Source organism: Phalacrocorax carbo, chromosome 1 (assembly GCF_963921805.1).
Source record: "Phalacrocorax carbo chromosome 1, bPhaCar2.1, whole genome shotgun sequence".
NCBI classification, from domain to species: Eukaryota; Metazoa; Chordata; class Aves; order Suliformes; family Phalacrocoracidae; genus Phalacrocorax; species Phalacrocorax carbo.
In genome coordinates this window covers 25,493,445-25,514,276 of record NC_087513.1, presented here as the reverse complement: position 1 = coordinate 25,514,276, position 20,832 = coordinate 25,493,445, and the positions used below count along the sequence as shown (strand labels likewise).

At 36.8% G+C, this 20,832-nt stretch overlaps 1 protein-coding gene across 8 annotated transcripts in view; it reads right to left on the bottom strand.

The window, feature by feature from the left end:
* Positions 1 to 20,832, bottom strand: part of CADPS2 (calcium dependent secretion activator 2) — a 318,752-nt gene that overhangs the window by 128,910 nt on the left and 169,010 nt on the right. For all 8 annotated transcript variants that reach the window (XM_064446439.1, XM_064446493.1, XM_064446432.1 and 5 more), the window contains exon 8: positions 18,108 to 18,247. In XM_064446439.1, the coding sequence (XP_064302509.1) occupies positions 18,108 to 18,247 (140 nt within the window). The remainder of the gene's footprint in view (positions 1 to 18,107; positions 18,248 to 20,832) is intronic.

Below are 20,832 nucleotides of genomic sequence, written 5' to 3'. Positions count from 1 at the left end.
GTTCCAGTGTCCTGTAAACCTGCTGGAATAGCTGCTTCCACTCCCCAAATATTTGATTTACCAAATTACTAAAAGAGATTTTAATGGCAGTTGCAGAGCTCAATTTCCAACTAGGCTTTAATAGCTCCCACATCATTAAATATTTTAAAACCTTCTTCTAAAATAGACAGTGTATATACAGAGAAAAACCTCATGTTTATAGCTAATAAGAAGCTAGTATCTGAAACTTCTAAAATTAACATGCAATTGCTTTATCTGTATTGGCTAGGAAAATATGCACTCTTCTCAATTATTAAAGCTTTCACAAAATAATATATAAAATCAAGTGAGATACATTTACCTGCATTATAATCATATTCCCATCTTCTCTCTTAATTTAACCATGCTGCCCTCCTGTGGATGTGGATGTCAGGATATGTATAATGCAATGGCCCAGACTAAGAAAAAGTAGTTCAAATTGATCTCTGCTCCCTCTTTGTGACTGACTTGAAGAGGAAAGAAAATGCCTCTGTGTAACCACAAAAAGTGGTAGAACTAAACTTCAGGGCAAGGGCTGTGAAACTTATATTTGAAATAGTTTTAAAATAAATATTTTACGTAAGTAGAATGTCTTATTCCACTAATCATGTATATATGGGAGCACAGTCATACGTATTAATAATATTTATTCTGAACTTAGGGGGAGAACATTCATTGCACAATGACAAGTTCCTTCATCCGCTGAAGTGCCGACACAGTCGAACACCAACTCAAGAAGCATGGAAATGACTTGCAAAAGTATCGGTATTTGGTAAACTGAAAAAGTGCCACCTGGTGAAATTGTAATCTTTTTTTGCTGGTACAGCGATACCAAATACAACTTGAGGAATTATTGAGTCAAAAATACATTATGTCTTTCAAGAAAAAAATATCAAAAATGGTTTGGAATAGACGAAACTAAAATTAAGGAGAGGTATAATCAATTACTCAAAGAAATTATCTCAAGCAGAAAAAAATCTTTTTTGATCAATTACAGTTCCATAAAGCCTCTGTTCAAGTAAGCTCTGTTGCTATTTAACTGGAAATTAAAATTATGCACTAAAACATTTCTCTAATTTGAGCTTATCTATATTTCGTTGAAGTTATCGTATTTGTTAAATCATTGGTTTAAAACAGAGTGGTACAGAACAGATACCAAAACCACTGAAGTACAGTAGCTGGAGTGATACAATGCTGCTGCTTTTATTCTAGACTAAATTTGTAAATGCTGACAAATTATGCTTAAAGTCTTAATGATAAAGAATACTTTAAAGTACACTTTTCTTTCCAAAGAAAGACTAAAATTTCTAAAAGCTACAAAAGGTAGAGTGATACTAAAACATGATGTTAGAAAGCACTTTTTCTTTAGAACCTTTTTTGTCTTTAACTCAGAAATGAAAATGAAAAGTAAAATGCTAAATTTTAAATCAAGCCACCCCCTGCCAAAATTTTTTATATATTATTGAAGAGGCTGTGAAATAAATAAAATGTCTCAGGAAAGCAAAAATCTATAAGAAATTATTTTGGACAAGACATTTAGTGTAGTCACATGCTCTTTTGTGCCAATTAGTGAAGCTGCTAACATGCCGTATCAATAAAAAACAATTGACCTAAGTAGTGGGGCTAATTAAATGAAATAAGATAATTAAATGCTTCTCAATATATAACAAAAAATTATGGCTGAAAATGTTCCATAATGTTGTCTTTTTGTTTTCCTATTATCTGCTTTTCTGCCGAGTTTTAATCAGTGTATCTATATGCATAAAAGCTAGTGTCCAGATGTTAATGTGTTAGTGGCAGGAATCAGGTGTTCAATTAAAATTTATTGAGTGTGCAAGGAAAAAACCCAAGCCTTCCATTAAGTAGAATACATACAGCTCAATTAAAAATGAATATAGCATTTGTGATTAAATTGAACACTCACATTCTATAATGGCAATAAAATTTTACGTGACATATGATTCCTTTATTAACTTAATCTTAATCACACAATACTGATCTAGGGATCTGTTAGCTTCTGTTTGAAAATTGATCTATTGCTTCTTGATATACAAAATAACAGTAAAGCTGCACTTACACAAATTAGTGCTTCCTCTGAGGCATTTTTTTCTTGGCATAAGTAGCGAATGAGAGAAAAGCCACTGTAACATTTTTGGAGAGCTTAGTCTAGCACATGTTCTCAGCTACTGGCAATATTTGTTATATTTAATACCAGCCCCGGTCGTGCTGCTTGCATAACAACTCCAATTTTGTTTGAATGCATTCATTACTCAGAATGTGTTTCTAAATGGCTTGACTGAAAGATCCTTAAAATGACATCTCACGCTCATGTAACGTAGCATTGATTCCCAGTCTACGGCCCTTAACCTGAAAGGAATCATTTTGTGGTCTACATGTTCAGACTCTTGCTTCAGATTTCAGGGTGCCCTTCAAAGCTAAGATGTACAGCCAAATGAAAAAGGGCTAGAAAGCCATAAACATTCAGTTTTAGAAAAGAGACTGGCTGTCAGCAGTCCGGCTGTGAGGGGAGCACATCCTCACGTAAACTTCTCCACGCCAGCACTACTACTAACCGAGCCAAGTTTCTTATTCTCTTCTTCCTGGTCAATGGCATGGTGCTGTCCACTTAAAACGTTCAACGTAAAATGGTTTCAAAATATAAATAAGCTTAAAATATCAGTGGTCAAAATCAGAAGTGGAGGAACACATGATGAAAGTAGTAATTTCTAAGCCACTGATTTACTGCAGAAGGGTTACAAGTTTTGTATTTAGGAATCTGTTCTCTCACCAGAACCATATAGCTTTTCATCTTTGGAATAAACTTTGAAGAAAAGCAGATGGCAGTTTTGGGCTGCCAGTCTTCGAATGTTATCAGAGGAGCCCTCCATCTGGTAAAGCAAGAGAATTTGGTCTGACCCCAATGGAGACTTAGCAGTGGAACCAAGACCTACACCTACCACAACACCTCCCCTGCCAATTTGTCCCCAGTTTACTCCATAAAAGCAGCATGAAAGATCATCGAACAGGTCTTTTCTGGCTCTTACTCCAAAGACAAACCATGCACAGGATTTGACATACCATCTCATATGCATTTTTTGTCTACCTGATCTCTTTTATCATTTATGTGTAAAGTGGAAAAAAAAAGCCCACACATTACAAAAAGACAAAGCAATACTGCATCATTGAACAGACACAAAGTTAATTCAGGATAGGATTAAATTAAAACAGGTTTGTGACAGTAAGCACACTAAAAAGATTATTTGTAGTGCAGGGTGAACTCTTCATTACAGTTTTTATTTAAATAAAAAGACAGAGTGGACTAATCGTGCAGAACTCTGTATGAAAGCACCGCTACACCAATGACACTGCAGAAACCACCAGCCTGCCAAGGTGATGCTGTCCCGTTGCTTATTCAGGGATGTGAGATGTACTCGAGGACCCTGACAGAATGGTACAGAATGGAACTGCCAACACACTTGTGTTGACATTTAACAGGACATGAACTATTTAAAGGAAGCTGGCTGTGATGAATACACTATTTGGGCAAAACAACGGTAGTGTGGGGCCATAGGGACTCTATGTCAAAATTAAATGCAATACTGTAATCATTGAAATTATAATACTGTGGAGAAAAAAAACCAAACCACTAAATCGAATTTATAAGAAGTTACCTCTGCCTCTGCATTCAGTATTGTGTTAAAATTATTTTTCCTCATCCAGCATAGCGTATTATGAATTGAAATCCAATCTCAGACACAGAATTACACGACAGTATTGAACTGAGCCACCATTCTGGCACATACGGAGGATGACACTGGTTACGTACAGTTAGCATTTAAAATTAATTTTGCTGTCATAACTGCCGTTGATTTGGTAAGGGTTTATATTCCAAAAGACAAAAAATAGGTGAATTTTACCTTCCTAAAGTAACAGATGGACAGCACAAGTGACAGAAGGATGCAACAGGCAGGTGGCATGCCCGCTGCATCCTTGCAGTTAATAGTGCTGGCACTCTCTGTATAGAAATAATGCTAGGCCATGCCAGACTATATGCAATGTCAGTGTATGACAGCTGGAAATAACTCTTCCTTAAATTCTATGTCACAGATTAGCGTTCGGTACCAAGAAACAAGTCCGATCACCTGATGGGAAAGGCTAATAAATAAACGGCATCTTTCACCTGCAAGACATGTGTGCTATGGTAATTTGTAGTAGAATAAAGCAATATAAACAAAATCTAAAACAATGATGTTTTGTCCTGCAGTCTGGGAAAATAAGAATATTGCTTAGATGACTATGTATGGTAATAATGTTATGACTATCACAATCAGTTGCACCTTCATAATTACACACTCATGCGCATAAGGGAAGTTTCCAGACAACTTTCAAAAGGTACTTAGATGGCAAAAACATTAAAAAGTATAATACAAAATAAATAAAAATATAAATTCTACTATACGTAATTCTGGAATAGGTTATGAAGCAGGGATACTTACGTGCTATTTCACTCTAGTCAGGAATATTTTGGATGTATTTACAGAGCACTAATTTTTTTCTTAATTTTTAAGCAAAACTAAGAGTGAAAGATGTTGTTCTGAATTATGCTTTTGCAATACTATGGGAATTGTGTAACAATGGCATAAGGAAATTAAGCTAAAGAAGCCAACCTAAACATTCCAGTCAGACCAGAGTCTCCTCAGTTAGAGTGTAGAGTTACTGGGAAGGTCCCACTACTCTGAAATTATTACTGCAAATTTAGAAATTGTGATAAAAATTTTGTAACTGTTCATCATTTATTGTAGTAAAAATAAGCAGCCTACTCTATGCTCTCATTTAGGAAGACAAATGATGTATAGGGGAAAGAATGACCTGCTTATATTTCACTTCATGACTAAGCTGCTCAGACCTTCCATGTGAGGACCTGATAAGACACATATTTTGCTACAACATAACAACATTTATTATTTTAATACTATCTTCAATCCACATAGCACTGAATGGTCAACCCATCTATTCTTCTTACCTTGTATATGAAAAAAAAATATATGTAAATTAAACCTAAATCAAAGTAATTACTTAGTGGTTTAGAACAAAAGCCAGTTACAAATCACACTAAACTTTAGATTTTTCTCAATTCCTTACCTACAATATAATGAACTTAAGATCTATTTTCAGTTAAATAGAGTTCATCATTTGCCCTTCTAAGTTACCACCAGCTTTGTTACTTTTTATGAAAATATAGAAAAATTCCTTTTTACACATTAATAGCATTCTGAAGTTGTGTTTTGAGAATTTCCAATAACAGGCAAGACTGTTTAGATTTTATTCTTTGCATTTTTTTAAAAACCAGTAAAGCAAACATTTACAAGGACAAATGTCACGTTCCACAGCAGCATGTATTTCATGTACTTTCAGGATTGAACCCTTGCTTGAACCCCTGTCATGGGCATCAATAGAAGCTGTTACCCACTTTTGCCCAACTACTTTTAGGTACTTAAATGAAGCACCTAAGCACAAAAGGATGCATCTACATTGGTAACTTAGTCTGAATAAGAAGTGTGCTTTTGAAGAGAATCTCTCCATTGTCCCCAGTTGCAGCACTTGGTTCACACTGCAGAATTGATTCAGAGCATGTGATCTAGACTCCTCTTGCATGAAATGAAATCCAATGCGGTCTCTCTCAGCTAGTGCATCTCTCCTATTCCAGCCACTAAAGGACAGTCAGCCTAGGACAGGGCTGGGCAGAGACTGAACTAAATCCCCAGAAATGCATATAAGGTGATTATCAGGTCCTCAGCAACCACTGAGTCACTTTGATTTGTTTCGGCACACTTCACACTGGGCTCCCTTTGTGGTCAAGAAGGAGGCACATGCCAGCACAGATCAGGTCTTCCAGATTTCCATCTCTTTGTATTGGGTAGCATAATTTTGGTAGCCATCAGTGGGTAAAAATCCTTCATAGGTGCTTCAGTTAGACAAGTCCAGGTTACTGCTCTTTGCACCAAGAAGCCTTTAATCTCTCTCCACGGTAGGATCATTACATGCAATCTGCCATCTGGGTATAGGGCTTAATCTCATCCTACTGCTGCAACAAGTGGCTGTTGCTAGAAGGTACTCAGTCAACCAGTCTCTCTCACAGAGTGATGCTGCATTCATATTTGCAAAAGTGGAGTAGCCATGAATGAGGAGTCGGTCACACAAATTATGATGACAAGTCCTCAGTGATGCTGCAGCACAGCTCATCACCATCTTTATGGTCTGAAAGTGACAGCTTCTCTAACATGATAAATTGAAAGTTGCTGCCGAGGTTTTTTTAATTTATTTTTTCCCTGACACATGCACACAAAGACCAAGAAGTTTAGATGGGGAGAGATGTAAAGTATAGAACTGCAGACAGAAATTTGGTAGTATAAACTAGAAAAGTCTACCTAGCTGTTCCACGGGTCACTGCAATGCTTGGTCATAGGTTCTGAGATCTTGTGATAAGAAGGAAAAATTGGCATTTACACCTGAATGCAAGGCACCATTAAGGTAAACTGTAAGAGATAATCTGTGCCGAAAGAATAAGAGTTTAGGACCCAGCAACATAACTGCATTAAAGAATGCTGAGGAGAGAAGAAGGTACAAAACCCAGCACGAAGGAAATGGACCAGTGCCAACAGGACCAGCTCAGTCCAATCGATTATTTTGTGAGGCTGAATAAGGTTTTTAGCAAAGGTGAACCAAAGAAGGATTTGACACATATGCAGTACTGATTTTGCGGATTCTCCATACCTAATCAATTATGCATACTCAATCCTAGTGAAGGCAGGGAGATATTGAACAAATGCTGTTAAAGTTATGATCTAAAGACAATGCATATACAACTGGCATCATTTTGCTCTCCACAGAGCTGAAGAAAACCCATCTTAACATTTTCAGAAGCATTTAGCTTTTCAGTGAAATATAAGAAAAAGGAACACCCTGTATAAACAGTTTTGATTTTTTTAATGTAAAAGTAGAATCACAATTTAAATATAAATTACATACTCATGAGAATAGATTCTTAACTCTATTCTCAGTTCTTTTACTTCATGTTTTAAAAAGTTCTGAGTGAAAATGAAGCAAGAATTTTTAAGAAAAAAACTATATTTTAAGTTCTTTTTTACTATTAACCTTGCTTAATCCATAGATCTTTTTCACATAAAGTCTGTTGTGGTAAAGCTAAGTGAGTTTGGATCTAAATTTATATCTCAGCTTTTACAAATATTTCAGATTAATTACTATGGGATGAATGAAGAATGACATCTTAATTAGTAATGCTTCTCTTGGCAATTGGGATTCTTTTGGCTTCTCTCAGCAATTAAAGTGGCAGTGGCATATCATTAAGGTCTTCAACATTCCCCATGCCTCCTCAGAAGCAATTACTGTGGGAAGCACTGAAAATCAGGCTCATAGCTATAATCTGTTCTCTAAGGATCTGGCAGCAGGATAAACACTTTTGCTTCTTCCTTCCATAGTAATTTTGCATTAACCCATCATCTTTATCCAATTAATCATTAATGTAATTTTAATGTGTCATTTTTCATGAAGTTCAATTTTCATTTTTAAAAAGTAACTGATTACAGTCAACTGATTTTGCAAAAGTGTGTAATATTAGAATAACTTAAATGAAGACAGTTAACACATTAGCACTTTTCTCCATGGCAAAACGCTAGCATTCGTTTAGCACAATGAAATACTAGTGTTTAGCACAATTTAAACTAGCGTAACAGAAAATACTGCTATGAGACACCTTGGATTAATAATAGTAAGCATCCATACATCACTAAAAGTGAATTAACAATCAAGCCATTCTATCATGCTGCTTGTAAGAGTACACAGGAAATTTTTATCTTAGTATATACAAGCACATGTTGCCTTACAAATGTAAAAATGAGGACAGGTTTGTCAGAATTTAGCAAGAAATATAATTATAGCTACATGAATGACACTTTTGACCCTTTGACTAAACAAAAAAATATACAGTATTGCTATTGGACCCAAATTTTAAAACATTTATTAGTTATGGGCCAAAATTTGACCAATATTTCTGTTGAAATGTTAAGTCGCTGTTTTAGTTTTCAAATTTCGTGTTAGTTTCTCAGTAGTCTCATTCCACGTGTCAGAAGTTCTTGAAATACTTGGGTTTACTCTCCGCTGGGATTTATTAGTCTTGTCTTGCAGAAAGGGATACTCACGTGCTTGTCTTCAGGGTCTTGGATCTTTGGAGTCAGCAACTGTCTGAAAGTTACTGTTGAAAAGGAATCTCCTCTTCCTAAGTTTTAGTGAAAAGCCCCTATGGTTTCAAAGGAATCACAACTTCATGGAGCAGGAAGAATAGCTGGTTACAGATCAGCCATGCCAGACCTTTCCAATTCAAGGTATTCAGCAATGAATACATTTCATGAAGTATTCTGAAGTTTGCAACCAGGATACTTTTCAGAGTAGTTTATGACATATCCTTCTGCAGGTTCATTCACTGAGTAGAAAAAATATGCTCTACACTTATAAATATGTGGTGCTGGACGTTAGGTTACATTTTGGCATACCTTGATGTAAAGAGAAGAGCAGAAAGTCCTGAATATGCAGTGGTATTTGCTGCTCTGTCTACTCACATTTTTTACTGAAACTCCTTTTTGAGTCAACAGTCAACTGTGTGTGAAATTCAACCACAGCCTATTTCATCAGCTACACAACACATCTTCCGTAAGTGGTGTTGAGTAAAGCACTGGTGTTAATACAGTTTGCTTCAGCACTGCAGAACTACCTACAGCTACCGTGCTTGTCTTCATCAGTCCTAAGGTTCTGGATTGTTGTGCCTGGTCTAGGTGGAATACAGATTGGAAAATGAAGCTTTGCAGTGCGCAGCTGTTCTGTCTTCGAAGCCAGTGAAACTTAACTGAAACTCTGATACTTCTTTATGCCTTCCTGCCAGAGACTACGATGAAATCTTTCACCCACTGTCTCAAGGGTCCTCTGCATATGTACGTGGTCATATTGTCAATGCTTGGAGTTTGAGCATGAGCCAACCCTAAATCAAAAATGTGACCGTGTTGGTGACTCCAACAGTTCTGCAGTGCAGCTGCTGGCACCACATTGTCATTTTTTGGTCAGGGTGGAGAGGTGGCCAAGTATAATCTCTCTCAGTCTCTGCTGCTAAGTCTCATGACCTCCTCAAATGGTCATGTCCGAAATACTTTTTTAGATGAAAACGAAACCTCTAACTCACTTTTGCTTCATAAATAAAGTTTCTTTACTAGAGAATTCCCTTTAGATATGTCTGCTTTTGTTCATCTTCCATATTACTGACATCCCTGTTAGCTTATAAGGAACCCTTTGGAAACGAGATAATCTACGTAGGTAGATGAGAATGAGGTTCTTAGGACCACTTGGGCACTAATTTTGAGGCCAGCTACACTCAGCAAACACTGTCCCATTTGCCAGTAACAGGAGAGACCAGAAAAGCTGTGCACACTATAAAATCATAGTTAGGAGGAGTGACTAAGTTTTACTTAGACCCAGCTGACTTGAATACACACCTGATTCCTGCGATGGGATTCTCCTGCAGCAGACTGCTGCATCCAGTGGGCAATCTCTGTCAGGTATTTCTAGAAAGATTTACATCCTAACTGTATTTGAGACTAATTAGGAGTAATTAAAATAGAAATGATAAAGAGCACTGACATACTCTGTTCATATTTCTTACAACTCTGCTGTCCTTATAATAAGAAAAAAGCTTTGAACAAAACTGCAGACATTAAAAATACAAATCAAGCGTACCTGCTGCCAAATAGAACAAGCTGCATGTGTCAGAGGACATCACAAACCCTAAACTATCACCATGGCAAACAAACAATCCTCACAGGAATTAACTGAAGTGAGAATTATTTAATATAAAATATCTATTTAATTTCATTCATCTTCATAAAAGTATATACATAGACACTATTTTATCTATAAATATCAATACTTAAAACTAGTAAGAGAGACAAGAAAACTATTAAGAAAGACAAGAAATATCTGTAGGAGTGAAGATATTTCTCCTAACTGCATGGTTACTTGTAGCCCAAGTTTAATTTAAAATAAAGGGAGGCTTAGCTTTCAGAAATCACTTAGGCAGCTACATATAGTTTATCTTTGACCTGAATTTAGATTTGAGAAACTGTGAATTAGGCAGAAGAAAAAAGGTTACATGACTGAAACCCACCTCTTGCTCTGGTAATTTATCTTTCCAAACTGTCTGGTGATTAGGCCTTTATTTTAAGTTGGTAGATAATCTATACTTCTGAGTGCAGTCTGTATGTGTGCATATATATATATATATCTATATGTAAAATTTTACCTTACCAACTCCAATGTACCTTTCCCTTTTTTCCCACAGCCACTGTCTATAAACCAACCTGTCAAGGTATTCCTCCCTACCTACTGGCTTTGAGAAAACTCAGACAACTCTGATATAGCCTAAATACCTAAATTTTTGGGCTGCTACAGTGAGGCCATATCACTATGATCAGAAAAGGATTCTAAACTATCTGATGTTATGTAAAGTTTGCAAAATTCAGACTCAACAGTTTCTTCCATCTAACTTTCCTTAAGCTTCCCAGTCTTGACTTTCACAAACTGAAAAACAAGCCTTCTACCGAAGGACAGCAAGAACCTTGCTTTTCGAAGCAGCAGCTGAAGTCAGCGCTCTGCTACCTTTTTCTAAGCTGGACAAAAAAGTGCAATAGCAACAAACAGAAAGCTAGATGGTGCTAACATACTGACTGTATGGTTAGATGTGTGGCGCTCAAACTTGGAAAGACAAACCAAGTATTACAAAGACAGAAACAGAAGAGTTTATGTATGTAAATGAAAAAATGCTATAGCTAGGTAAGTATCTACTTCTCTTAACATTTGGTTCAGGGAACTGTGTTGATAAGAAATGAAAAAGTGCAACAGGAGTCTCTCAGACAGCCCCCTTTCCCTTTCGTAACAGAAGAATGTTCCTGTCTTCACTAATGAGAAAAGTATTTTCAGGAACTGTTGAAAAGTAATGTAGAAAGTTATTGCTTTTATCTCACAGAAAACAATACTATTTGAAGAAGTCTGCGCTACATATTAACATCATAACAAGTGTTAGTAAGGATTTTCTAAGATGTTGGATACATACAGGTTTCCAACGCTTCTCTGTATACCTACTTGTTCTAAGAGAAGCTAAACTTGACATTTTAGCTTAGCCAAAATTTTGGTTCTATCTCATCTTTTTAGTGTTGGTAAAACAAATGATTTAGAATGATTCTGACATAGCTATGTGTTTTGCCTCACAGAAAGGTCTGAAACCAGTTTCAAATTCATTATATACAACACAAAGGTCTATCTGTGACAAGGAGCATGCAGCACTGGCTAAGAGAAGCGTGATTGTATTCCTGGCATCCTACTCTATCTGTAAAAGTAGCCCAGAATTGAAATAGAGTCATTTCAATGTGGTCACCTTGCACATTTCTCTGAAATAATGATACCTGCAGCAGATCTCATCTTCAGACCAGCCTTCAGATTACACATCCTGAAGTTATAAAGCTAATTCTGTTTCTCCTCCTGCCCTTCTTTGCTAGGTGACCATGGACAAGCAGCACATAAGAGCTGGCACCACCATTGTTCTGGCTAACTTCAGTGACCCCGTGGCTCTTCTTAGCTGGCTTATGAGCTCACTAGTAGCTATGACAACGATTTATCCAGGTGACAGTCACACACTACAGCCCTACCCCCTGAGAAGCCAGCAGACCCCAGTGCTATCCTCAGCTCGGTCACTGAATTGCCTGTGACCTTGGGTGATCCCTGTTCATTCCTGTGCTTCATTTCACTCAGCTGTAAAACAGAGATAATTATACTCGCTCTCCTCTCCATGAATCCTTTTATCAATGGGTGACAAGTGTCATAAAAATGTGAGTGGAAAATTACTTATCCTCTAATTCTGCATCTTGGAAGACTGCTAACCAGGGCATTCGTCTCACACATTTCCTTTAGCTCTAAAACTACAGCAGCAGGAGGAGAAATGTGATACTTCAGTCACATACAGGAACCAGTAGCTATATTTATTGCTTATAACTGCTCTCCTAAGAGCATTACAGTCAATTCCAAGTGCAGAAGAGAAAAATTTTAAAAGGTTAGAAACTTCATGGTATCTTTATATTCTGAAAATACACCCATAAAATAATAATAATAATGATAATAATAGAAGTTGTGAGAGAAAAATGTTTTCATTCAGATTTCTTACAATTTTGGAGACTACAAGTTAAAAAAACTTGCCAAAATAATTGCTTTACAGGTGAGAGACAGTGAGAAAATCTGGGCATGTATATACTCAAGTGCTTGTAGAATGGATGTTCCAACACAAAAGTTTAAGAAATTAAAGGTATAGCATTTCTATATGCTATATTTCTATATGTCATAGCAGAACAGAACTTATAAGAATGAATTTTTTCTTTCAAATCTTGCTAAAAAAAGTTCTGGACAAGAGCTATGTTTTACTGAAATGTTTTACTTTGGAAGTCAAATGCAAACACTACTACTTTGTAATATTGTCCTGTTCAGGCCATTCAATTTGTAAGAATTTCATTTCACATTATTATTTATTTTCCTTTTTTTTTTTCTATGATCATTAAGCTCTACTAAGCCCTTTAAAGCAAGCTATTTGAAAAAATCTCAGTGTTCCTTTTTTTTTGAGATTGGAAGCAATAGAAAAATACCCTTTAGTAACCACTAGGCTATGCTAACAGACAACTTAACTGACACAAAATCTACTTTTAAAAATAATGCATGCTTTAAATACACACAGATATGCAAAGACACATTACCCCCCCGCCCCAAACATTAGAAAAGGTATATACAGTAACCCATATAACTTGAGTGGATTAACCTGTCCTGCTTGGGTTCTCAACCCTAATTTAATTATGAGCTAAGGAGAGCCAAGTGAGCCTTTGTGAAGCAAACGGTACCCCCTAATGCTGTTATTCTAACTCAACAGAAATAAATTGGCTTTTAGCATTTTAGATAGGATTTTTAAGGACATATTTTGCTTATTTCCTCTGATGATTTGTTTTGGAGTCAAGATTGCAACAGAAGAAATTAACAAATATTAAAAGACCTTTTGCATGGATGTTGGCTTTACTACCTTAATAAAGAAGATTAGAAAAATATCTTGTTTGTGCTCTACATTTTAGACAAGGAAAAGGTTACCATATTCTATGAGAAGACAAATACATTACAAATTATGAGAAAGGAATCTGAAGTACCATGAATTGCCAATATTCGGAACTGTTCGACAAATTCCCATTAATAGAGTGACATTTACATTGCCATTACTCAGAATTTCTAGCTGTGCATGCTTCCCCTTGTAATCTATTGACAGGGTTTAAATAGAAAAGGATGGTTATATATCCTTTTGGTTGTTTCATACTTTGAGAGCCTTTCATGCAAGAATTAAAAAAAAAATCTAAAATACGTAATAGGATTATGTTTACTCTAAGTTGTATATGACTAGTCCTTATTTTTTAAGCATATAACAGAACACATGGAAAAATCATAGAGTGTTTCCTTGATCAAATGTTTTTTTTTAAATCACATTGGTGGAATAACACTAGACCAGCTGTATGAATGTGTCAACATAAACACTAGTGTAAAAGTAACGCAGTTAGCAAAGCTACCTCTTTTTCACAGAGGTACAAATGAACTGCAATTGAGATTCATAGTAGTGATGAGTCATAAGGATTTTTATTTCTTGCTCTTAGAAAGGTTAAAATTTATATTGAAAAAAGTCCCAAGTTTATAATTTTATTTGGAATATAATTATGTGTTATGACTGTGGAAACCCCAGGAGGGAACGTGATTTGAAGGTGCTTCAGTCCAGAATACTATCTGTGAATTAAAAATCTCAGTTTAAGTATCAGACGGTATAATTTGTAAAACTGAATATTCCTCAGGCATAAATGCAAGACAGGTTTAGAAGTCCTTCAGCATATCCCCTGCATCAACAAGTTAAGTCAGCCTTAAATAGGAGAAGCTTTTCTGAAGAAGTAAAACTGTAAACCCACAATTAGCTTGGGCCTGTGGGTTTTGCTGATCCTGCAGAAACTGAAATATTTGAGCATAGCTCCCATATCTGAGAAAACAGTCTCTTACTACCATTATTCTTTTAAATCATGACTGAGCATTAATCTAATAAAACCCCTCTTTCTGCAATTGGCTGTTGGGTAAAATCTTATTTCAACTTTGAATAAATTTCAAGATTCTCAGCTGAAAGGCATTATCTAATGCCAACAGATTGCCTTTTTCTCTTATGAGACAAATAGGAATCTTGTATGTTAGCTTGTTAACTCATGCTAACTATGTTAGCTCAGACCAACACAGAAAATATAAGTTGTCTAGTTCAAAGATTGGCCAAATATGAAGCATAAGATGTTTCTGAAAAATAAACTGAAGAATTAGAACTTAACTGGGACAATCACACTAACTACATTAGAAGTCTGTTACCAAGGCTGTAAAATTCAACTTGCTAACATGACAAAATTCCAGCAGCAAGGATGACCACATTCTTTCATCCTGTTATTTCCCCCTTTCGTGTACGCTATGACACTGTGCTTAAATATCAGACCATGCGAGAAAGGGGAGAAGGGGAAAGGGGGAAGGGGAAAGGGGAAAGGAAACAAAAACCTCCCAGTTCTTTTCACTATTCAGGATAGCAGCAGCTGACTCATCAACTCTTCATTTTCTCCTATGGCCTGTTTCATTGCATGTTGCTCAAACACTGCTCTACAGAGAGAATCGAGTTATTTGCTCTTGCCTTTTCACCAGGGAGCTGCAGAGCCTGGCACCACAATAACACCGCCTGGCAGAGCATAAGCCTTTTGCCATGTGTTACAGAAGTGACCATGCCCTACTTCCCCCAGCTCATGAGGGGTGCAGGAACCTTTCCTACCAGTTGCTTCCCAAGATTTACCTTCAAATGTCTATGACACTGGGAGGTGGTATTATTCTCACTTCATAACAGGGGAACTGAAGTAGTAGAAACTTTAGGCTTCAGATACTAAGATGAAGATTTTTAGGATATTTGGACTGTAACAGCACAATGTATATTTACAGCCCAGTTTCCAATGAATTCAGCTAGTAGCTGTGAGTGTTGGGCACCTCCATGAAATCAGATTCCAGTTTATCAAACTGGGCACAGGAAACAACATGCCACCAGTTACTATAGGTGGAAAAGCTTCAGTCTCTTACAGGCAGGTCCTTCTGTGTAGCACAAATAGGGATAAAAGCCAGTTCTTCCAGGCATCCCTCAACTACCTTAAGCGCAAAAAATTTCTTTGCCTTCCTGTAACACTGTCCATCATCCACTGCATGTTTCCAGCCTCTTGACAAATGAGGATTTCTCTGATAACACAGTATTGGTTCAGAAACAGAATAGCTTTAATCTATCACACAGAATCACAGAATGGTAGGGGTTGGAAGGGACCTCTGGAGACCATCTCATCCAACCCCCTGCTTGAGCAGGGACACCTTGACCAGCGGGCACAGGAACGCATCCAGGCAGGTTTTGAATATCTCTAGGGAAGGAGACTCCAAAACCTCTCTGGGCAGCCTGTGCCACTGCTCTGGCACCCTCACAGAGGGTGTTGAAGCAGGTGGGAATCCCTCTGGAAAAAATAGCGAATGACCTTTTAATACTTATACTCACCCAGGAAGCCAAGAGAAGGCTGCAGAGTGTCTGGATGATGGCTTTTCATAACATCAATGGTTCCTGGCTGTACACATTAATAATTCTTCTAGCAGGTGTTCTTTTCCCCTCCAAACAAACAACCTCTTCCCTCCTCTCACTGCAACTCCAGTGTCATCATACAGTATTTAATCAACCTTTTCAAGGGTTATTGGAGGAATTATTAATCTTTTATTTCATTTCACATATATTTATGGTGGAGGAGTCCATACAGACTTCCCTTGGTGAACTAACTTTTCTAGACAAATGTGTAGGCAATAATCATTATAGCTAATGGCTATAAAGAAAGGGAAACGATGGCTGGCCTTGACCATATTTGGTGGGGAGAATAACAATATTTGCCTGGAGAATACTGACAGCAGTGACCCCGATGTAAAATGAAGTAAGCAACTGTGCCAGGAGTTCAGGGTTCAAAATCAGCATGAGGAAGTAACCAGCAACAGCAGATGAAAAGGATAATCATTGAAGTAAATTATTGAAAGTAATATTTGGTTGGGCAATCCATTTAATGCCCAGAGAAGAAGACTAGTGACATAAACTAGTATGGAAAAGCATTCTGAGGGGTTAGGAAGACCCTCTGAAGACCCCAGAACAGCTCCCAGCCAATAAAGCCTCTGGAGAAACCCAGGAGCACAATGGGAGGAAGCATTGGAGCCTTGTCCCTGTTTCTGGACCCAGGTCAAAATAAGTTGCATGTTATACCCTAACTGGGGTTGTAGGCAGCACAACCCCAACACTACCAGTGATCTGATAAAAAATGGGGACTTCTCCCAGTCACCTGTTGGGATAGGTGCATAGGAGCACACCATCCCTGATGTAGCTGTAGTGTGGAGTATGCAGCTGAACAAGGTCATGTGCAAATTAGACTCATCTGTTGTGTATTATTCATTAGTGATGTTGTTCAAGTCATCCCATCCCCATGGGTGCCTTTTGACAAAAAACTGAAGAGTGCAGGCAGCAACATGTCACCCCTGCACCATTCACTACTTTGACTGGCTGAATACCTTCCAGCAGCAGGAGACTGAAACCATGCTAGTGCCACAATTACCAATCCATTTCAGAGGTGTTTGGTGAGTGCAAATGAATGGGGCGGGAGGTGGGGACTGATGGGAGAGCATCATGCTGTAGTACAGACCAGCACTTTTCTCCCCTCCCTAGGTCCTCTCTACTCCAACTTACGTCAGCCCGGTCTTCCTGCTCTCTCCGGCCACATTATCCCATTTCCCTTCTTCATGTATTTGCAGCCCTACTTCTAAGCCTTCTCATCTCTGTCCCAGTCTCCAAACACAATAGCTGCAGTTCCCCTGTTGGCTCCACAACCGGTTTCCTCCCCTTTCCTCCCAGCTCCTGGTCACCAGCCACAGGTCTCCAGCCAGCAAGTCTCATTGTTACAGTCCTGATCATTTGTGCCTAAGTTTCCCAAAACCAAAATGAGGGCTGGGGTTGATACCTGGGAAATTTCAGCCCAACCAATTACAGCTTTACAAAAATTAAATAAGTTAGGGTTTTTTTTCAAAGTATTGCATATAGGAAATTTTGGCAATTGCTGTCTGTATATAACAAGCAGAATATTAACAGGAGGGGATTAAAAAGAAATCAAAATAGTGTGGCCACTACATTAATTCTACATTAACATGTTGAATAGTCCTCTGTTTTTTGAAATGTACTGTACTTAATTCAGAAGAATTTAAAAGGATGCAAAACAGCCCTGGTAATTGCACTATAACAACAGACACAGACTTGCTTACTGTCGGCAACACTACCTGATTTTGCAGTTGGGATGAAGAACAGTGCTGGCAGCTGGCTAGGGAAGCTGTCTTTATGAATAATCTATTCCAATAGTTTGAGTGTTAGACAGAAAAACATCCTTAAACTGGTATTCATACATAACTTCCTTTCAAGAGAAATACCACAGTGGACAGAGAAAGAAAAGGGGAGACTATGTTGCAAGTACCATCACATTCAGATATATGAGTAATCCTGTTTTAATGGAAAAACATGTTTCTCCTAAATATCAACTTTTTTTCCCAAAGTGCTATAAATTCTAACATTCAAAAGCAGTTTCTAAATGACACCGTACTCTTAGTTCTGCATTTCAGAGTTAGCTCATCATCTCTCTTTACACATCACTGAACATCTGAAACAAATGTTACTCCTGACTATTCCGAACTTTATGTATAACACAATGGCACGGTAAAGGAACTGTTGTACACATTTATAATGTTTTACAAACTTGATGTTTTTAGCTACACATGCTTAAACACAGGCACAATGAGGCAAAATAATAAATACAGACAGCCAGAAAAGGGACACTTACCCACAGTGCTTCATGTGGGGTGGTTTATCCATTCTCACCGCCAGTTTAATTTTCAAGTCACTGTCTTGGCTGTTTTTGGGGACTATCATTTTATGCAGATCAGGTGACTTTGGGCTATTGGATGTTGGATACAACACTACCTGCAAGTCATAAAATAAAAGCTTCAATGAATTGATACCAAAAAATTCTGCTGGTCTTTAATGGAAACTTCTAAGCAGTGAAGATTCTTGTTGCATCTTCTCCAATCTGAAAGATGACTAAAAAAGGTTTCATAAATCTAATAAACCAGTTGACTCAATCTTACTGTAACTAACACATTTCCAAAATTAACTCTTTCATTTTCTTACAGATGGGAATTTTCATATTATGTGTTAATAAAATTTCCTCCTCTGTTAGTTCATTCTGAATTAACAGTTTTAAACAAAAAGGAACAGATGACACTTGAAAATGATAATGTACAATTAAACAAGAACCTAAATTTTTACATTACTTGTCGCTCTTCTGGAAACATCCTATTGAAACAATTTGCTGTAGCTTTATGCAACAGATCATCCCTCCAGCAGTGGAACTGACTGAGTGAAGAAAACCAAAATACGCTCTTTCTTACCAACTGCATTTTTTGATCATTAGCATTAATAAAAGCCAATTACAGTAAAAAATCGCAGAAATTAGAGATTGATTCCAAAGCATCTTTGCTGCAGATGGAGTATAATACATGTAAGACACTATGTCCAGTTCCCCGGTGATAAGATACAAACCTTTTGTTTAATCTACACTGGTGGATATATAAAAATAAAATATTTAATTTTAAAAAGGTTTATATAATTTTTTAATAGTTTTACTAGCTAACCATTAATTTTAGACTAATATTAGTCATAAGCTGTTAAATATTTGTTTATTTACTATCCAGAAAGTTTATCCATTTATAGTCAGAACAATATTACTACTTCTTGAAATCCTTACCCACGGTCACATGTTTAGCAGTTAAATGCTGCTAAAACATAATTTCCTTTCATTATTATTATAAGCACTACTTCTGAATCAATATAGACTCTAAAATATTCTAAACATGTTATTTGGGAGACTTGTGAGTTCTGAATTACCATTATCACGAAGCAGTATTTCAAAAGTGACAACGCTGTAAAAAGCAGCGTTCGTCACATCATTTATTTCTTGAAAATTAAAATTAATCATAACATTAACCATCAAGTTAATTTCTTATATATCGTCCTTGTGCCTTGTGTCATGTATATAAAACACAATATATTCTCCTCTGTGTTATTAGGAAAGTTAAATCAAGGATTTAAGTAAGAGTCTTCAAGCAAGCATAAATCTAACAGATGATATTCAGCCAAAAATATTACAATAGTGTCATTCAGATCTAATCATCTGACAGATGACGTAAGCTGAGGGCCCTTCAGCTTCTCATCTCAGTATTTTGCAGAAACACGTTCCTGTATCCCGTTAATATCAGGAGCTCTAGCAAAGCAGAGAAATATGATGCGTCACCCCTAATCAAGTGTGCAACCTTTATAACACCAGTGGGAGAAACAACCTGTCAGACTATTGAGTACGTTCAGTACCTTTTAAAGAGATAGGAAAAGAAAAAGTATATTCTGGTTTTAATAAATCAGGAGGCTACTTTTTCTTTTCGTTTTTGCAAAACATGCAAACATGATTTATAATAGAGCTTATTCTTTCTTTCCCAAGAAAGAAGCTGATTTTCATTTTGAGTAAAAGCCATCGCTTAAAAAAAAATTTAAAACCATTATGAGTATGGCAAACTTTGAGTTCTAAAGCATCAAACAGAAAATGATTTTTAGTTTCTTTATCTTTTTAAATGCAGAATTATTACTCATTCCTTGCATTTAATCACTTGGCATTCACGTAGGACTGTAGGTAAAGTTGCGAATTTTTCCATTTCTACAGGCTGCAGGTCCTGCTGTCCTGTAACCACCTATTACAGCTCATGTGTCTCAAGTGACATCTTTCTCCTGTCACCTTCTGGAGTTTTTAGAATGCTGATTAAAATATAAGCAGACAAGTGTATAATTAATTCATAGCTTCAGTACTGACAATTTCTTTTCTGAATTCTGAAGAAGTATTTTAGAGCTTCGTTTCCAAACCTCTCCCAATAAGTATCTGGCAGAATATTTAAGTACACACTGTGTCATGTTTGTATGACACTTTGTCGTGCACTCCAGCTTTAAACAATGAGAGCTAAAGGAACTTTGTCATCAAACTTTTTATCATTACACACAGACACATGTACGCACATGCACACAAAGCGTTTGACAGGCATTAATTATCTTCACAATAACCTTTATACTAATATTGCCCTAAAGGGCAATGCTAACCATTGTGAACCGTATAATCAGGTGGCACAAACTGTAAGCTCCCATGAAATCAGTGAAACCAAATCATTGGGCAAACATTCCTTGATAGCAGAAATAAAAAGTTGCATTGCTTCAGCTGATTTACAGCAAATTAATAGTATCAAAACAGTGTGGGTTGAGATAATTCAGTAAATTCAATCATCCCATGATCATTAAAAATACTTGACCATGTGGCCCATTTCCTCAGACCACACTGTGACTGAAAAAGTGGCAAGTTCTCTTTATGTCTTTCCTCATTCAGATGTAAAATAAATACAAAAATCTTAAATATTATAGAGCAACATATTTATGGATTTCTGCAAGGTGATGTTCTCAAAACACCGTTCCTT